General features: G+C 58.9%; 1 protein-coding gene across 1 annotated transcript in view; it reads right to left on the bottom strand.

The window, feature by feature from the left end:
• The window catches only part of TTYH3 (tweety family member 3), a 20,786-nt gene extending 11,364 nt beyond the window's left edge, over window positions 1-9,422 (bottom strand). The window contains exons 1-9 of the mRNA XM_011976937.1: window positions 9,401-9,422; window positions 9,004-9,196; window positions 8,765-8,876; window positions 8,381-8,601; window positions 7,969-8,064; window positions 6,479-6,551; window positions 6,130-6,205; window positions 3,371-3,426; window positions 2,604-2,696 (exon numbers count right to left, since the gene is read on the bottom strand). Coding sequence (XP_011832327.1) covers window positions 2,604-2,696; window positions 3,371-3,426; window positions 6,130-6,205; window positions 6,479-6,551; window positions 7,969-8,064; window positions 8,381-8,601; window positions 8,765-8,876; window positions 9,004-9,196; window positions 9,401-9,422 — 942 coding nt within the window. The remainder of the gene's footprint in view (window positions 1-2,603; window positions 2,697-3,370; window positions 3,427-6,129; window positions 6,206-6,478; window positions 6,552-7,968; window positions 8,065-8,380; window positions 8,602-8,764; window positions 8,877-9,003; window positions 9,197-9,400) is intronic.
• Between the last annotated feature and the right edge of the window lie 3,569 nt (window positions 9,423-12,991).

Below are 12,991 nucleotides of genomic sequence, written 5' to 3'. Positions count from 1 at the left end.
AACATGGTGAAACCCCGTCTCTACTAAAAATACAAAAATTAGCTGGGCATGGTGGCGCATGCCTCTAATCCCAGCTACTCAGGAGGCTGAGGCAGGAGAATCGCTTGAACTCAGGAGGCGAAGGTTGCTGTGAGCCGAGATCACAGCACTGCACTCCAGCCTGGGCAACAGAGTGAGACTGTCTCAAAAAAAAAAAAATATTTCGGGATAATAGAGCCTACTGTTACAGGCTGAATGGTGCCTCCAGAATTCCTGTGTTGCAGTCCTAACCCCCAGAACCTCAGAAAGGGGCTGCATTTGGAGACAGAGCCTTTAAAGAGGTGTTGAAGGTAAACCAAGGTCACGTGGGTGGGTCCTAGCCCCATGTGACAGGTGTCCTTCTAAGAAGAGGAAAATTAGCTGGGGGTGGCGCAGGCGCCTGTAATCCCAGCTACTCAGCAGGGGAATCACTGGAACCTGGGAGGCGGAGAGGTTGCGGTGAGCTGAGATTGTGCCACTGCACTCCAGCCTGGGCGACAGAGCGAGACTGTCTCAAAAAAAATAAATAAATAAATAAAAATAAAAAAGAAGAGATCAGGACACAGACACCCACAGAGGGATGGCCCTGCAAAGACAGTGGGAAAAGACGCCGTCTACAAGCAAAAGGGAGGCCCTGGAAGAAGCCGGCCCTGCCAAGAGCTGAGATGAGAAACGTTTGCTGCGGAGGCTGCCCCGTCTGGGGTGCCGTGCTATGGGGGGGTCCCAGGAAATGATTCCACCTCTCTACCCATTCGAGTGCAAACACACCAAGGCGGGGCTCCCGCTGTAACAAAAATTCTAAAAAGTTACTTTAAATCAAAGCTGTGTGTGTGTGTGTATAATTTTTACTTATTTTTAATTTGTATGTTTATGTGTGTGTATATGTTTTTTATATATATATATATATATGGAGAGAGAGAGAGAGAGAGAGAGAGGGTCTTGCTCTGTTGTCCAGGCTGGGGTGAAGTGGTGCTATCACAGCTCACTATAGCTCTGAACTCCTGGGCTCAAGCAATCCTCCTGCCTCAGCCTCCCAAGTAGCTGGGATTACAGGCGTGCTTCACCATGCCTAGCTAGTTTTTGTGTTTTTTGTAGAATGGGGTCTTGCTATGTTGCCCAGGATGGTCTCGAACTCCTGGGTTCAAGTGATCCCCTTGCCTTAGCCCCCCCAAAGTGCAGGGATGACAGGCATGAGTGCCGTGTGCCCTGTGTGTGTATACACGTTTGTCTGCTTTTAGCTTTGTGAAGAGCTCCTTGGAGAAGGGCCAACTGCTCCCAAATGGAGTCTGAGACCCACACTTGTGCCCACAGACGCACTCCTCCCTCTCATGTCCAGTGCTGGGGTGGTGTGCACAGGGGCAGGGATCCCCACGGGTGGACCAAACACCTCCAAAGAGATTTGGGTTTTATCAAGAGTATAGCAACATATGTATTTTTTATTTTTAATTTATTCTTTGAGACAGAGTCTCACTCTGTCACCCAGGCTGAAGTGCAGTGGTGTGATCTTCGCTCACTGCAATCTCTGCCTCCCAGGTTCAAGCGATTCTCCTGCCCCAGCCTCCCGAGTAGCTGGGATTACAGGCGTGCACCACCACGCCCAGCTAATTTATGTATTTTTAGTAGAGACAGGGTTTCACCATGTTGGTCAGGCTGGTCTTGAACTCCTGGGTTCAGGTGATTCGCCCACCTCGGCCTCCCAAAGTGCTGCGATTACAGGCGTGAGCCACTGCGCCGGGCCTTTATTTTTTAAAACATATTATAGAAATGCCCGGGCCCAAAACACTACAGGGAAAAACAAGAATCCTCTCAAATTTCCACAGAGCCCGCAGGGCACTCACCCTGAGAATGGATCTGATCCTGTTACTCTCTTCCCTCATCTCCTTCCATTTTCTTCAAAATTTTTTTAAATATAAAGAGGTTGTATTACTTTTTAAACAAAGAATAAAGTTATTTTTTAAAAGTTGGGTGTGGTGGGCCAGGCGCGGTGGCTCACGCCTGTAATCCCAGCACTTTGGGAGACCCAGGCACGTGGATCACGAGGTCAGGAGATTGAGACCATCCTGGCTAACACAGTGAAATCTTGTCTCTACTAAAAATACAAAAAAAAAAAAATTACAAAAAATCAGCCGGGTGTGGTGGCGGGCGCCTGTAATCCCAGCTACTTGGGAGGCTGAGGCAGGAGAATGGCGTGAACCCGGGAGGCGGAGCCTGCAGTGAGCCGAGATCGCACCACTGCACTCCAGCCTGGGTGACAGAGTGAGAGTCCGTCTCAACTACAAAAAAAAAAAGTTGGGTGTTGTGGCTCATGTCTGTCATCCCAGCCCTGAGACCCACCTGGGCAACACAGCAAGCGCCTGTCTCAAAAGAAATGATTTTTAAAACCTACCAAAAATTCCCAGGGGAAAAGAATGAAGGAGGGAGGAAGAGGCTAACGCAGAAAAGGCTGGGGAAGGAAACACCAGGTCCCCACTCGGCCAGCCTGGTGCCTTCTCCAAATTCGCTGAGCTGTGTTTGCACCCAACTTTCTTTCATGCTGAGAAAAGAGGACCCTTGCCCGCCCCAGTGCCTGCCCTGCAGCCCCTCACCTTAGTGGCCGGCTGCTCCGAGGGGACGGTCCTCAAAAGCTCAGCCACGACATCCTGCATCTCCACCAGCGCCTTGTGGCTGCCAGACAGCTTCTGCTCCAGAGAGGAGACCAAGTCCATGGGTGCCGCGGGGTCCGCCTGCCTCTCCCTCCCCAGGACACTCCAACATGGCCACCAGCAAGGTGTCCAGCCCGGGAGGCCATCAAGGCTCCACCCTGCAGGCCAACAGCGCACTCCCTACCCTTGCTTCCCCCGGGGACACACCCAGAGACCACAGAGCCCTGAGGTGGCAACAGCCAACCACACACCCACACCAGTAAGCAAAGCACAGTCACACGGCCCTCAGCATTCAGAGGGTCACGTGCTATCGGTGAAATGACCGGCAGTGCATACGGGGCTTGACCAGTTGGTGTGGCCGACCTCTTCAAACTCCCCCACCAGGACGCCTGAACACGGTTACCCTACAGAGGCATCCCTGGGGCTCCTCCTTCCCCCACCAAGGCCAACACAAGGAGCAAAAGCAGTCCCAGCGATGCGGGTGCATTGAGCAGGTCACCCCGAAAGGCTCTCAGCCAGGTCACCAGGTCACTGGCATGGTAACCCCAGGGACCATTGGTGACATCCACATGGCCTCTGTCCAGCTCCCTCCCCCAGTTCCCCAGTCCTGCAGGCTGAGGAGCCAGGCCCCAGGCCTCCTGGGCCCCTCCACACAGAGCAACGTACTTCAGACTCTCCTGAACCCCAGTCCTGGCCTCCCAGGCTCTCACCTGCTGGAAGGGGTTGGTGGCGCGCGGTGAGCAGGCCAGGTAATACTGCAGGATGTCTGCGGAGAGATGTCAGGGCAGGCTGAGCCACAACGCTGTCCCTGTGTGACTGCGTGCAAGTGTGCACGTGTCTGCACGCATGTCTTCAGGGCATGTCTGTGTGCATGCTTACATGTGTGCATGTGTGTCTGCATGCACCTGTTACGTATGTGCATGTGTCTGCATGTTTACTTACACATGCACGTGTCTGTGTGCACGTTTATGTGTGCATGTGTCTGTGTTTATATGTGTGCATGTGTCTGTTTATGTGTGCATATCTGTGTGTGCATGTGTCTTTATATGTGTGCATGTCTGTGTGTGCACGTGTCTGTTTATATGTGTGCATGTCTGTGTGTGCATGTGTCTGTTTATATGTGTGCGTGTGCATGTGTCTGTTTATATGTGTGCATGTCTGTGTACATGTGTTTATATGTGTGCATGTCTGTGTGTGCACGTGTCTGTTTATATGTGTGCATGTCTGTGTGTGCACATGTGTCTGTTTATATGTGTGCATGTCTGTGTGTGCATGTGTCTTCGCATGTGTGTGTAACATGCATATGTCTGTGTATGTGGCAGTGGGGTCTGGACTCCCATCAAGCCAGGGTCCCCACACATTGCCCCTTGCCTGGGTTCCACCTTCCAAACTCTTTACAAGTTCAGTTCTTCCAATTATAAAAGAACGTTAAAAAAATGTTTTAGGCTGGGCGCGGTGGCTCACGCCTGTAATCCCAGCACTTTGGGAGATCGAAGCAGACGGATCACGAGGTCAGGAGTTCGAGACCAGACTGACCAACATGGTGAAACACGGTCTCTACTAAAAATACAAAAATTAGCCGGGCGTGGTGGCGCATGCCTGTGATCCCAGGTACTCAGGAGGCTGAGGCAGGAGAATCGTTTGAACCCAGGAGGGGGAGGTTGCAGTGAGCCGAGACTGCGCCACTGCACTCCAGCCTGGGTGACAGATAGAGTGAGATTCCGTCTCAAAAACAAACAAACAGGAAAAAGGTTTTAAACGTTGAAAAAATGATGAAAGTATTGAGCAACATAGGAGAGCACCAGGCATCACTGTGGCCACCCGTGCAGTGAAGCCAGTGGGGCTGGCCTTGCTGCCTTCTGGGAGGGGCTGTCTGGCCCACAGGCTGGAGCTCACACATGTGTGTACATGTACACGTGCAGGAGAACTGCTCATACTTGATAAGACCCCCAAAGGCCGCCGGCAGTAGGGACCTGGAGGGACCAGGCTGATAGCACTGGGGCCAAGGACAGTGCTGGGTAACACTGAGTGGTCACCAGCCCTCCCGGCCCCCAGTAGAGCGGGCCACCCCTCCACCCTCACCCCTGAGGACAAGGTGATGACTTTTCCTCCAGGAGGCTCCTTAGGCGTTGGTGGGAATGGTTCCTTCAACATAGGCAGGTAAAAAGCCAGCCCACAAGCCAATCCTGTGGCCTCCAAGGACAAAGGGTGGCACGATGATCACCTTCAAGGTCATTCAGTAACCCCCACCCCCACAGGGACAGGCCTTCTATTTTTTATTTGTGAACACACAGTAATTCCACAGTGGGGGCCCGAGAAGCTTAACACACTGACAGCACCCCGATCTCCAGATTCCCACATCCACCTGCTTCTGTGACGTCCGACACACATCGCAAACCTTCTGAGGGGGCTGAAACTCCTGATGCCCCAGCTCCCTGCCCCCCACCTCCTGCTCCCCCCGCCCCGCAGTACAGAGCTGCTGAGACCAGGGACGCCAACTCCTGCTCAGTCCCTCTCGCTCCCTACATCCAACTGACCAGGAAGCCTTGCCAGCTCTGCCCTCAGAGCCCATCCCTGTCCACCTTCTGCTCAATTTATTCAAGCCCCTGCTGTCTCCTGCTTGAAGCATTCCCCTCACCTCCTCTTGTAACCCCCGAGGCCTAAGGAAGCTTTGAAAGGGGTCTTCAATCACGGGTCATCTCTCCCCTGCCTCCCTCCCTCCAATGGCCTCCCCCGGAATAAAGCGAAGCTCGCCACAGTGACTCAGCCCCTCAGCCCCACTGGCCTCCCACCCTCCCTTCTCCCCTCGGGTCTGCCTCCTGCCTCGGGGCCCTTACAGGAGATGCAGGGTCCTTCCGGCTCTACTTTTCTTTTGTTTTTGAGACGGAGTTTCACTCTTGTCGCCCAGGCTGGAGTGCAGTGGTGTGATCTCAGCTCACTGCAACCTCCACTTCCTGGGTTCAAGTGATTCTTGTGCCTCAGTCTCCGGAGTAGCTGGGATTACAGGCACCCGCCACCACGCCCAGCTTATTTGTGTATTTGTAGTAGAGACAGGGTTTTGTTATGCTGGCCAGGCTGGTCTTGAACTCCTGACCTCAGGTGATCCACCCGCCTTGGCCTCCCAAAGTGCTAGGATGACAGATATGAGCCACTGCGCCCGGCCCTCTGGCTGTACTTTAATGCCACCCATTGGCCTCCCCTGGGCACCTACTCGAAGCAGCCCGGGGTCACCTGCCCCTCCTCCCGCCCTGTGGGCACCCACCACCCCACACAGTTGCTGTCATTCTTTGCAGAGCCTCCCACTTGGGAAAGGTGGTCCTGTTTGCTCACTAGCGTTCTGGCCTGGGACCTGTCTCCCTGAGACCATGGGCCCACGGGGCAGGGGTGCCTCGGCCTCAGCCACCTCACTCTCTTGGCTCAGCCCAACCCTGGGGAACCCGCTCGGACACGGCTGTGGACACAGACTCACCCCCACTCAGCACCGAGTGCTCCTCCACCATCTTGGTCACGTAGGTGTCGGGGTCCACACAGAAGTCGCTGGAGCCCTGGGGTGGGCGAGGGCAAGCAAGAGTGGGTGAGCAAGCTGGGCCTAAAGGGAAGCTCTCGGGGGTAGAACCAGCCCCCAGAGTCTGCTTTCAACTCAGGAGGGTGGACTGTGAATCTGGGGTTACAGGCGGACTGTGCCCATGGTAGGTCCCCACTGCTCTCGGAACCCAGTGTCCGGGAAAGATGGGAAGGGACAGGAGTGTGGCTTCCCCTCGTCCCTCCCCCAGTGCCCAGGTCCAGCAGCCGGGGACCTCATCCCCTCTGCCACTCACCACGGACACAGCCAGCTCCAAGCCCAGTGCGCCCCAGCTGATGACCAGGGCCAGGACTCCCAGCAGGCAGACCCTGGGGCAGAGACAGCCAGTCAGCAGCCTCCAGGCCAGGGTGGGGGCCATGCCACCTGCTGGGCTGCAGGCCAGAAGGCAGGTCCCTGTGCACACCAGGGCTCAGCCCACACACGGGCTGGGGTTCTTCCTATGGCCTGGCCTCAGCCAGAGCTGCCCATAGCCCAGGGCCCAGATGGATCCCTCTCCTGGGTGGGGTGGGGCTCAGAGATCCGAGCTGGAAGCAAGACTGGAAGGCCAGGTGGGTCTCGGGGCCCTGCCCTTCCTGTCCTCCCCCAGGTCCCTCTCCTGAACAGGCAACAGTGTCCACTTTCACGTGGGTCCCCACATCCCGCTACCCATGTAGCAGCCCAAGGGGCCTGATAACCGCAGCTAGACCAAGCCCTCCTGTGCTGAACCCTCGCTCAGCAACCCGGGACTCAGCGCTCTTGTTATGGCACCAGCCTCTCCCTCATCTGAGGCCTCACCTCACCCACATCTGGCTCCCTTTGATCCAGACACACAGGCCCCCTGTGCATACCGTACTGCAGGTGCCCCCCACGGGTCCCCCACATCCCAGTTCAGGCCCCCCAAACACACCCCAGTGCAGGCCCCACACCCCACTGCACACTGTCATCCTTTCTCATCTGTCCAGGCGTCCCTTACTCCCTTGGGTCCCCACTCAATCCCTCCTCTCTCAGGTCTCCTTGGGCACGGTGTGCAGCTGTACTCCCCCAACTCACCCCACTGCAGGCCTGCACACCACCCCGGCTTTTCCCCTCCAGGGTGCTATCATTTCTGGCCCATGCCACGTTTCCCTCATTCTGCTCCTCTGTGGCCTGTGAGTGCCACCTTGGGGGAGGCTGGGTGTTCTCCCATCTCTCCCGGGCCTGGCCCGGGGAGGCACCAGCCATGGCCGTGCGGCTGTGCAGTGAAGGGCAGTGACAACACCTCACCTCCCCTGGAGGAGCTGCCACTCTCTCTGCCTTCCAAATGAGGAGACCAAGGCCCAGCACCAACAAGCTACCTGACCAAGGTCACCCTCCTGGTAAGCCAGAGCTGGAGCTGGAACCCAGGCTGTCCCAGGGACAAGGACCGAAGCGGTGGAGGAAGGAGCCCCAGCCTGGTCTCTGGGTGGCCCCGGGCACTCGGAGACATGGACAGGTTGCTCCAGATTCTGGGCTACAAGTGCCCCACATGCAGACTCTTGAAAGAAATCAAGGGTTGGGGGCAAGTGTGCTGGGATTCTGGCGACAGGGGGACAGGCCACAGGCATGGAAGGGGAATCTCAGAGCAGGCCCAGTGCAGGGGTTTCCCACTCAGTCCCCACCACAGAGCTTGTGGCTAGGATCTGCCGATGGGGTGGGGAAAGTGGTGCCACGTGCATTGCCCTCCCCCTCTGCTTCGGGCCCACAGGGGGCCGACACTCCCAGACTCACCCCACCAGAATGCCCTTGGAGCTGCGGATGAGGCCAACCAGCACCAGGAGGCAAATGATGACGTCCAGCAGCAGCAGGCCCAAGTAGCCCAGCCACCTGCAAGCACACCTGAGAGTGGGCCAGGGCACAGGGATGCGGGGCCAGGGAGTGGGGCACCAGGGGCCCTCAAGGGGGAGCTGAGGCCAGCAGCCTGGCACCCCAGAGGGCACTCTGAGGGTCTGGGTCATGGGAACTGGTGTCAGTTCTTGAGAAAGGCTCCCATTAGGGGAACTCCAGTCATTGCCTGTGACCTCCAGTGGCCCTGGGGCCCCACCCATCAGACCTCATGTACTAGGTGCTGACAGCAAAACTGGCCCAAGGCGGGTGAGGCTTGCCCAGGTGGGGTTGGGCAGGGAGGAGGGCCTGGCCGCACCTGTACCAGTCGTAGAGATCCACCTGCTCCGCCAGCACCTCCAGCGACACTGCCGTGTTCCTCCAAAAAGGAATGGCAGCCGTGTAGCCCAGTAGCGTCTCCAGCAGGCCCTGCAGGCGCTGTACGGCTCGCAGGGGCTCGGGTCGCCCGGCCAGCTGCCGCTCCAGGGTCTGCAGGCTGGGCTCCGCCGTGTGGTTCAGCCCCACTGCCGTGTCCCACACCTGCGCCGGACCCGCGGGCGTGAGGTTGGGAGCGCGCCCCCCTCGCCCCAGAGTCTGGGCCCTTCCTGCACAGCCCCAGCCCCGGCTGCCCCGCCCAGCCTAGCGCAGACATGGGGTTCCGGAGCGGCAAGAGTGCCCCGGCCCCAACTCCGCGGTCACTCACGCGGTCCTGGACCCCGGCCACCGTGCGGTTGGCGTGACGGAGCGAGTAGGTGGCCCGATGGATGCCATCACTGGTCTCCCCGTTGCCGTAGAATCCCACGGCGATGCCGGCGCTGGAGAGGGCAGGGGCATGAGGGCGGGGCCTGGAGATGTAGCCCCGCCCACCCAACACTCCAGCCCCGCCCCCTTGGGGGCCGCCCTCTCTGGCCCCGCCCTCTGGCCCCGCCCCACCATGCTCACCTGCACACCAGCGTGGCGATGATGACACACCAGGCCGTGCAGCAGCAGTCGGCGTCTAGGTGCTCCTCGCTCTTGCGCCGCCGACAGCACAGCCAGAAGGAGTAGAAGAGCAGGAAGAGGAGGTCCAGGGCGAGGCAGGCCAGGGCGGTGGCCCCCAGCAGCAGCAGCGCCTGCGGGCGGGCAGGAAGCGGCGCTGGAGGGGGTAGACCCCCAGCCCAGAGTCCCACGCCCCGCTCCAGTAGGGGACCTGGCGCAGACTCCCATTTAATCCTGTCTCCAGCCCTAGGAGGTGGACCCCATCCCCGACTTGTAGGTGAGGCATGGAGGCTCCCACCACCTCAGTGATGGACCTGGGGTCACCCAGGCCTGGACCCCACACCTGGGACCCTGGTCTCACCATCCTCAAGGCTGCACAGCATCAAGACTCCATAGCCAGTAGGAGGGACCGGGTGGATGGACTCCAGGCCTCTGTGGCTCCGGCAAGGCCACGTGTCCCCTCCCCACCGGGTCCCCAGAGTCCAGGGCAGGTGCTCAGGACATCTGTCCCACCACGCCCCAAGGAGAGGCGCTGGATGGAGGTAGCCAGAGAATGTGGGTGACAAATGAGGACCCAGCAGGCTGGTGAGCCAGCATCCTTGCAGCCACAGCCCCACTAGGGAGGTCCCTCCACCTCCCCAAGCCTGGTTTCTCTTCTGTAGAAAGAAGTGCTGCTGAGATGGGCGGGGTGGCTCACGTCTGTGATCCCCGCACTTTGGGAGGCTGAGGAGGGCAGATCACCTGAAGTCAGGAGTTTGAGACCAGCCTGGCCAACATGGCAAAACCCTGTCTCTATTAAAAGTACAAAAATTAGCTGGGCGTGGTGGCAGGCACCTGTAATCCCAGCTACTCAGGAGGCTGAGGCAGGAGAATCGCTTGAAACTGGGAGGCAGAAGTTGCAGTGAGCCGAGATTGCGCCACTGCACTCCAGCCTGGGCAACAAGAGCGAGACTCCATCTAAAAAAAAAAAAAAAAAAGTGCTGCTGCCCACCTGAAGAAGCGAAGCCCTGGGGAGGGGCTGCCAGCATCAGCTCCTGTCCTTACCCCCAGCCTGAGACAGTTCCAGGACCCCAGGGCCTGTCCCCATCTCAGGCCCAGAACTCTTCTACCTCAGTCCTGGCAGGATCCCCTACCCCAGCTGTAGTGCTGAGATTTTCAGGTCTGGTAGGGAAACGGGGAGTTTGTGGGGGACTGAACCCCCTCTTGCTGACCATGAAAGTGTTTCTGAGGGGTGAACATGGATGAAGCCCCATCAGGGGTCTGATCCTGTCTGGGGTCTGTGCACTGAGAAGCCACCTCTCACTGCCCATGGAGTCCCCCCACGCTGGATGAGACGGCGGGGCTGACCCCACACTGCTACGGTCACTGGCCAGGGCTGTCCCAGTGGACACCACCCACACAGGCCGCATACAGGCACCGCACCGGACACACAGCCCTGTCTGGCTCCAAGCATGGCCTTCCGGTGTGGCTCTCCCCAGGTCTCTGAACACAAAGGACAGACCACAGAACAGACACCAGAGCTCCCCTGTCCCGAGGCCAGGAGACCCGCACAGGAAATGGCTAATTTGATGCAACAGTGACATTTCCTGAACACCCGCTGTGGGGAGGGAAGGTAACGTGGCCCCAGAGCTGTCCCTTCTCCTGGCACCGCACTCAATCTGCCTGGCCAAGTGCTCTCACCCCATTTCATCCACAGGGAAACTGGGCTTCAGAGAAGCTACAGAGAAAGCACACAGGCCCTGCAACCCCAGGTCCCCGGGTTCAGCATAGCCCTGACCCCAGCTCAGCCCTCCGGAACCTCCACACACTTCCCGTGCCAGGGTGAAGGATGGGGAGCTGACACAGGGCTGTGCCTCATCGTGGGGCTAGGGACCACCCGGAGGCTAACTCGGGGGTGCCCACTAGGGGTGTCAGCAGCTGGGGCCCTCAGTGTTGTGGGGTGGCCACCAGGCACACCTGCACTGCCCTAACTGGCACTGCTGCACAGAAACGCCTCCCTCCCCACATCTCAACGCTTCAGCAATGTGGCCCTCTGGGGCCCCAGCCTCGGGAGCTGCTGGGGCGGATCGTCCCCTGCCTGGTCCCCCTTGGGATGAGAGGCTCAGCCACAGTGGGCACTGGGACTGCTGCTGGATCTCCCAGGAGATGGTTGCCAGGCAGTGGGAGGATGGCGTGTCCTGCCCTCCAGGAAGTCGGCCGACACCCACACTCGAAGGCGGCCTTTCCACCTCCACCTGGCCAGGGAGGCGCTGACCAGCCCAGCACACCCAGAAATGAGCTGCCATGGTCCAAAGCCACGCTGGTGTGTACACGGCTGCCCAGCAGCCAGCAATCTGGGCACTGCAGAGCACTGGGGGCGGGCACCGTCCCACTCCTTCAGCCATGCACAAGTGCCTACCGCCCCTGCAATGGCAGGAGGACTGCTGGGCCCTGAGCCCACCCCCACCCTCTGGGAGCAGGCCCCGGGGCTGGCACCAGAGCCACTGAAACTGAATCAGCTCAGGGTGGTCTCATGGTCCCAGGTTGCTCAGGTCACAGAGGCCTCAGGGCCCAGGAGGGCTTACCCAAGGTCACACAGGGAGGCGGAGACAGAGCAGTCACCTGCGGGGCGGGGGGCTCACATTAACAGTGCCAGCACCGTGCCCAGGCTCCGCACACACGTTACGGAGCCTGGAAAAGCCACGCTCTGGGGCTCCCTGGCCTATGTAGGGCTGGGCATGGAGTGGAGGTGCTGACCCCACCAGCTGTGACTGCAGGCCCTGCCAGTACCCTCCCCATAGCTCAGAGGCCAAGGGCAGAACAGACCTGTGGGGGCAGCTGACCATGCCCCCAGGGACCAGAGCTCCACGGGACCCAGGCCCACATCTGCATGTCTGTCCACAGGGCCTCCCCTGGGCTCCCATGGCCTGGGGGCCATGTCAACCAGCCACATCTTGACCCTGGGCTGGCCAGACTCCTCCAGTGAACCCTCCCTCTGCTCTCTCCACTTGCAGAGGCCTCCGCAGTCCCTGGCTGGGGTCACCCTCGCTCCCCCGACCCTGTGCTCACGTGGGACATGACTCGAGAGCCTGTCCGTACTGCACCCCACATTCGGGACTCACAGCTTCGCAGGGAGACTCCTGCTGGGGTGAGGAGCTGGGGACTGGAAGAGCAGGTCAATTCCAGACACGCATTACACAGAGCCCAAACACGTACCAGGCTATGACCTCCGCAGCCACCGGCCTGGCATGTCCACCCAGAGCTCGGGGCATCAGCATACATCAAAGGGCTTCCAGGCCCAGATCACTTCCTCGGCGGCGCCAGAGCCACCCACTCCCACTTGCCAGATGAGAAAACGGAGGCAGAGCGAGATAAGCCCTGGCCAAACAGGATCTGGGTGAGGCAAGTCCATCCCTCAGATGGCAGTTCCCTGGTGCGGAGGGCTGACATCCTGGGGCGGCGGGCAGGGGGCGCCCATGGCTGGTGGGGAGAGGCTGCTAGGCACCAGACACCCTTGCCCTTGGGGCCCGCCTGCAGGGTGGTGAGGTGACACAGGCACTCAACATCATCATAAGTAAACTGTGAAGCCTGCTGGAAGGTGAGAGACGCTGAGAAAAAACAGAAAAGGCAGCACAGGAGCTGGAGTACCGGGGAGTCTACGATTTTTTTTTTTTTTTTGAGATGGAATTTCACTCGTGTTGCCCAGACTGGAGTGCAGTGGTGGGATCTTGGCTCACTGAAACCTCTGCTTCCCGGGTTCAAGCCATTCTCCTGCCTCAGCCCTCTGAGTAGCTGGGATTACAGGCACCTGCCACCAATGCCCGGCTAATTTTGTATTTTTAGTAGAGATGGGGGTTTCACCATGTTGGCCAGGGTGGTCTCGAACTCCTGACCTCAGGTGATCCGCCCACCTCAGCCTCCCACAGTGCTGGGATTATAGGTGTGAGCCACCACACCCGGCCCAAGTCTATGA

Source organism: Mandrillus leucophaeus, unplaced genomic scaffold (assembly GCF_000951045.1).
Source record: "Mandrillus leucophaeus isolate KB7577 unplaced genomic scaffold, Mleu.le_1.0 Scaffold171, whole genome shotgun sequence".
NCBI lineage: Eukaryota > Metazoa > Chordata > Mammalia > Primates > Cercopithecidae > Mandrillus > Mandrillus leucophaeus.
The sequence above is the reverse complement of the archived record's forward strand: the minus strand, read 5'-3'. Positions and strand labels throughout refer to the sequence as shown.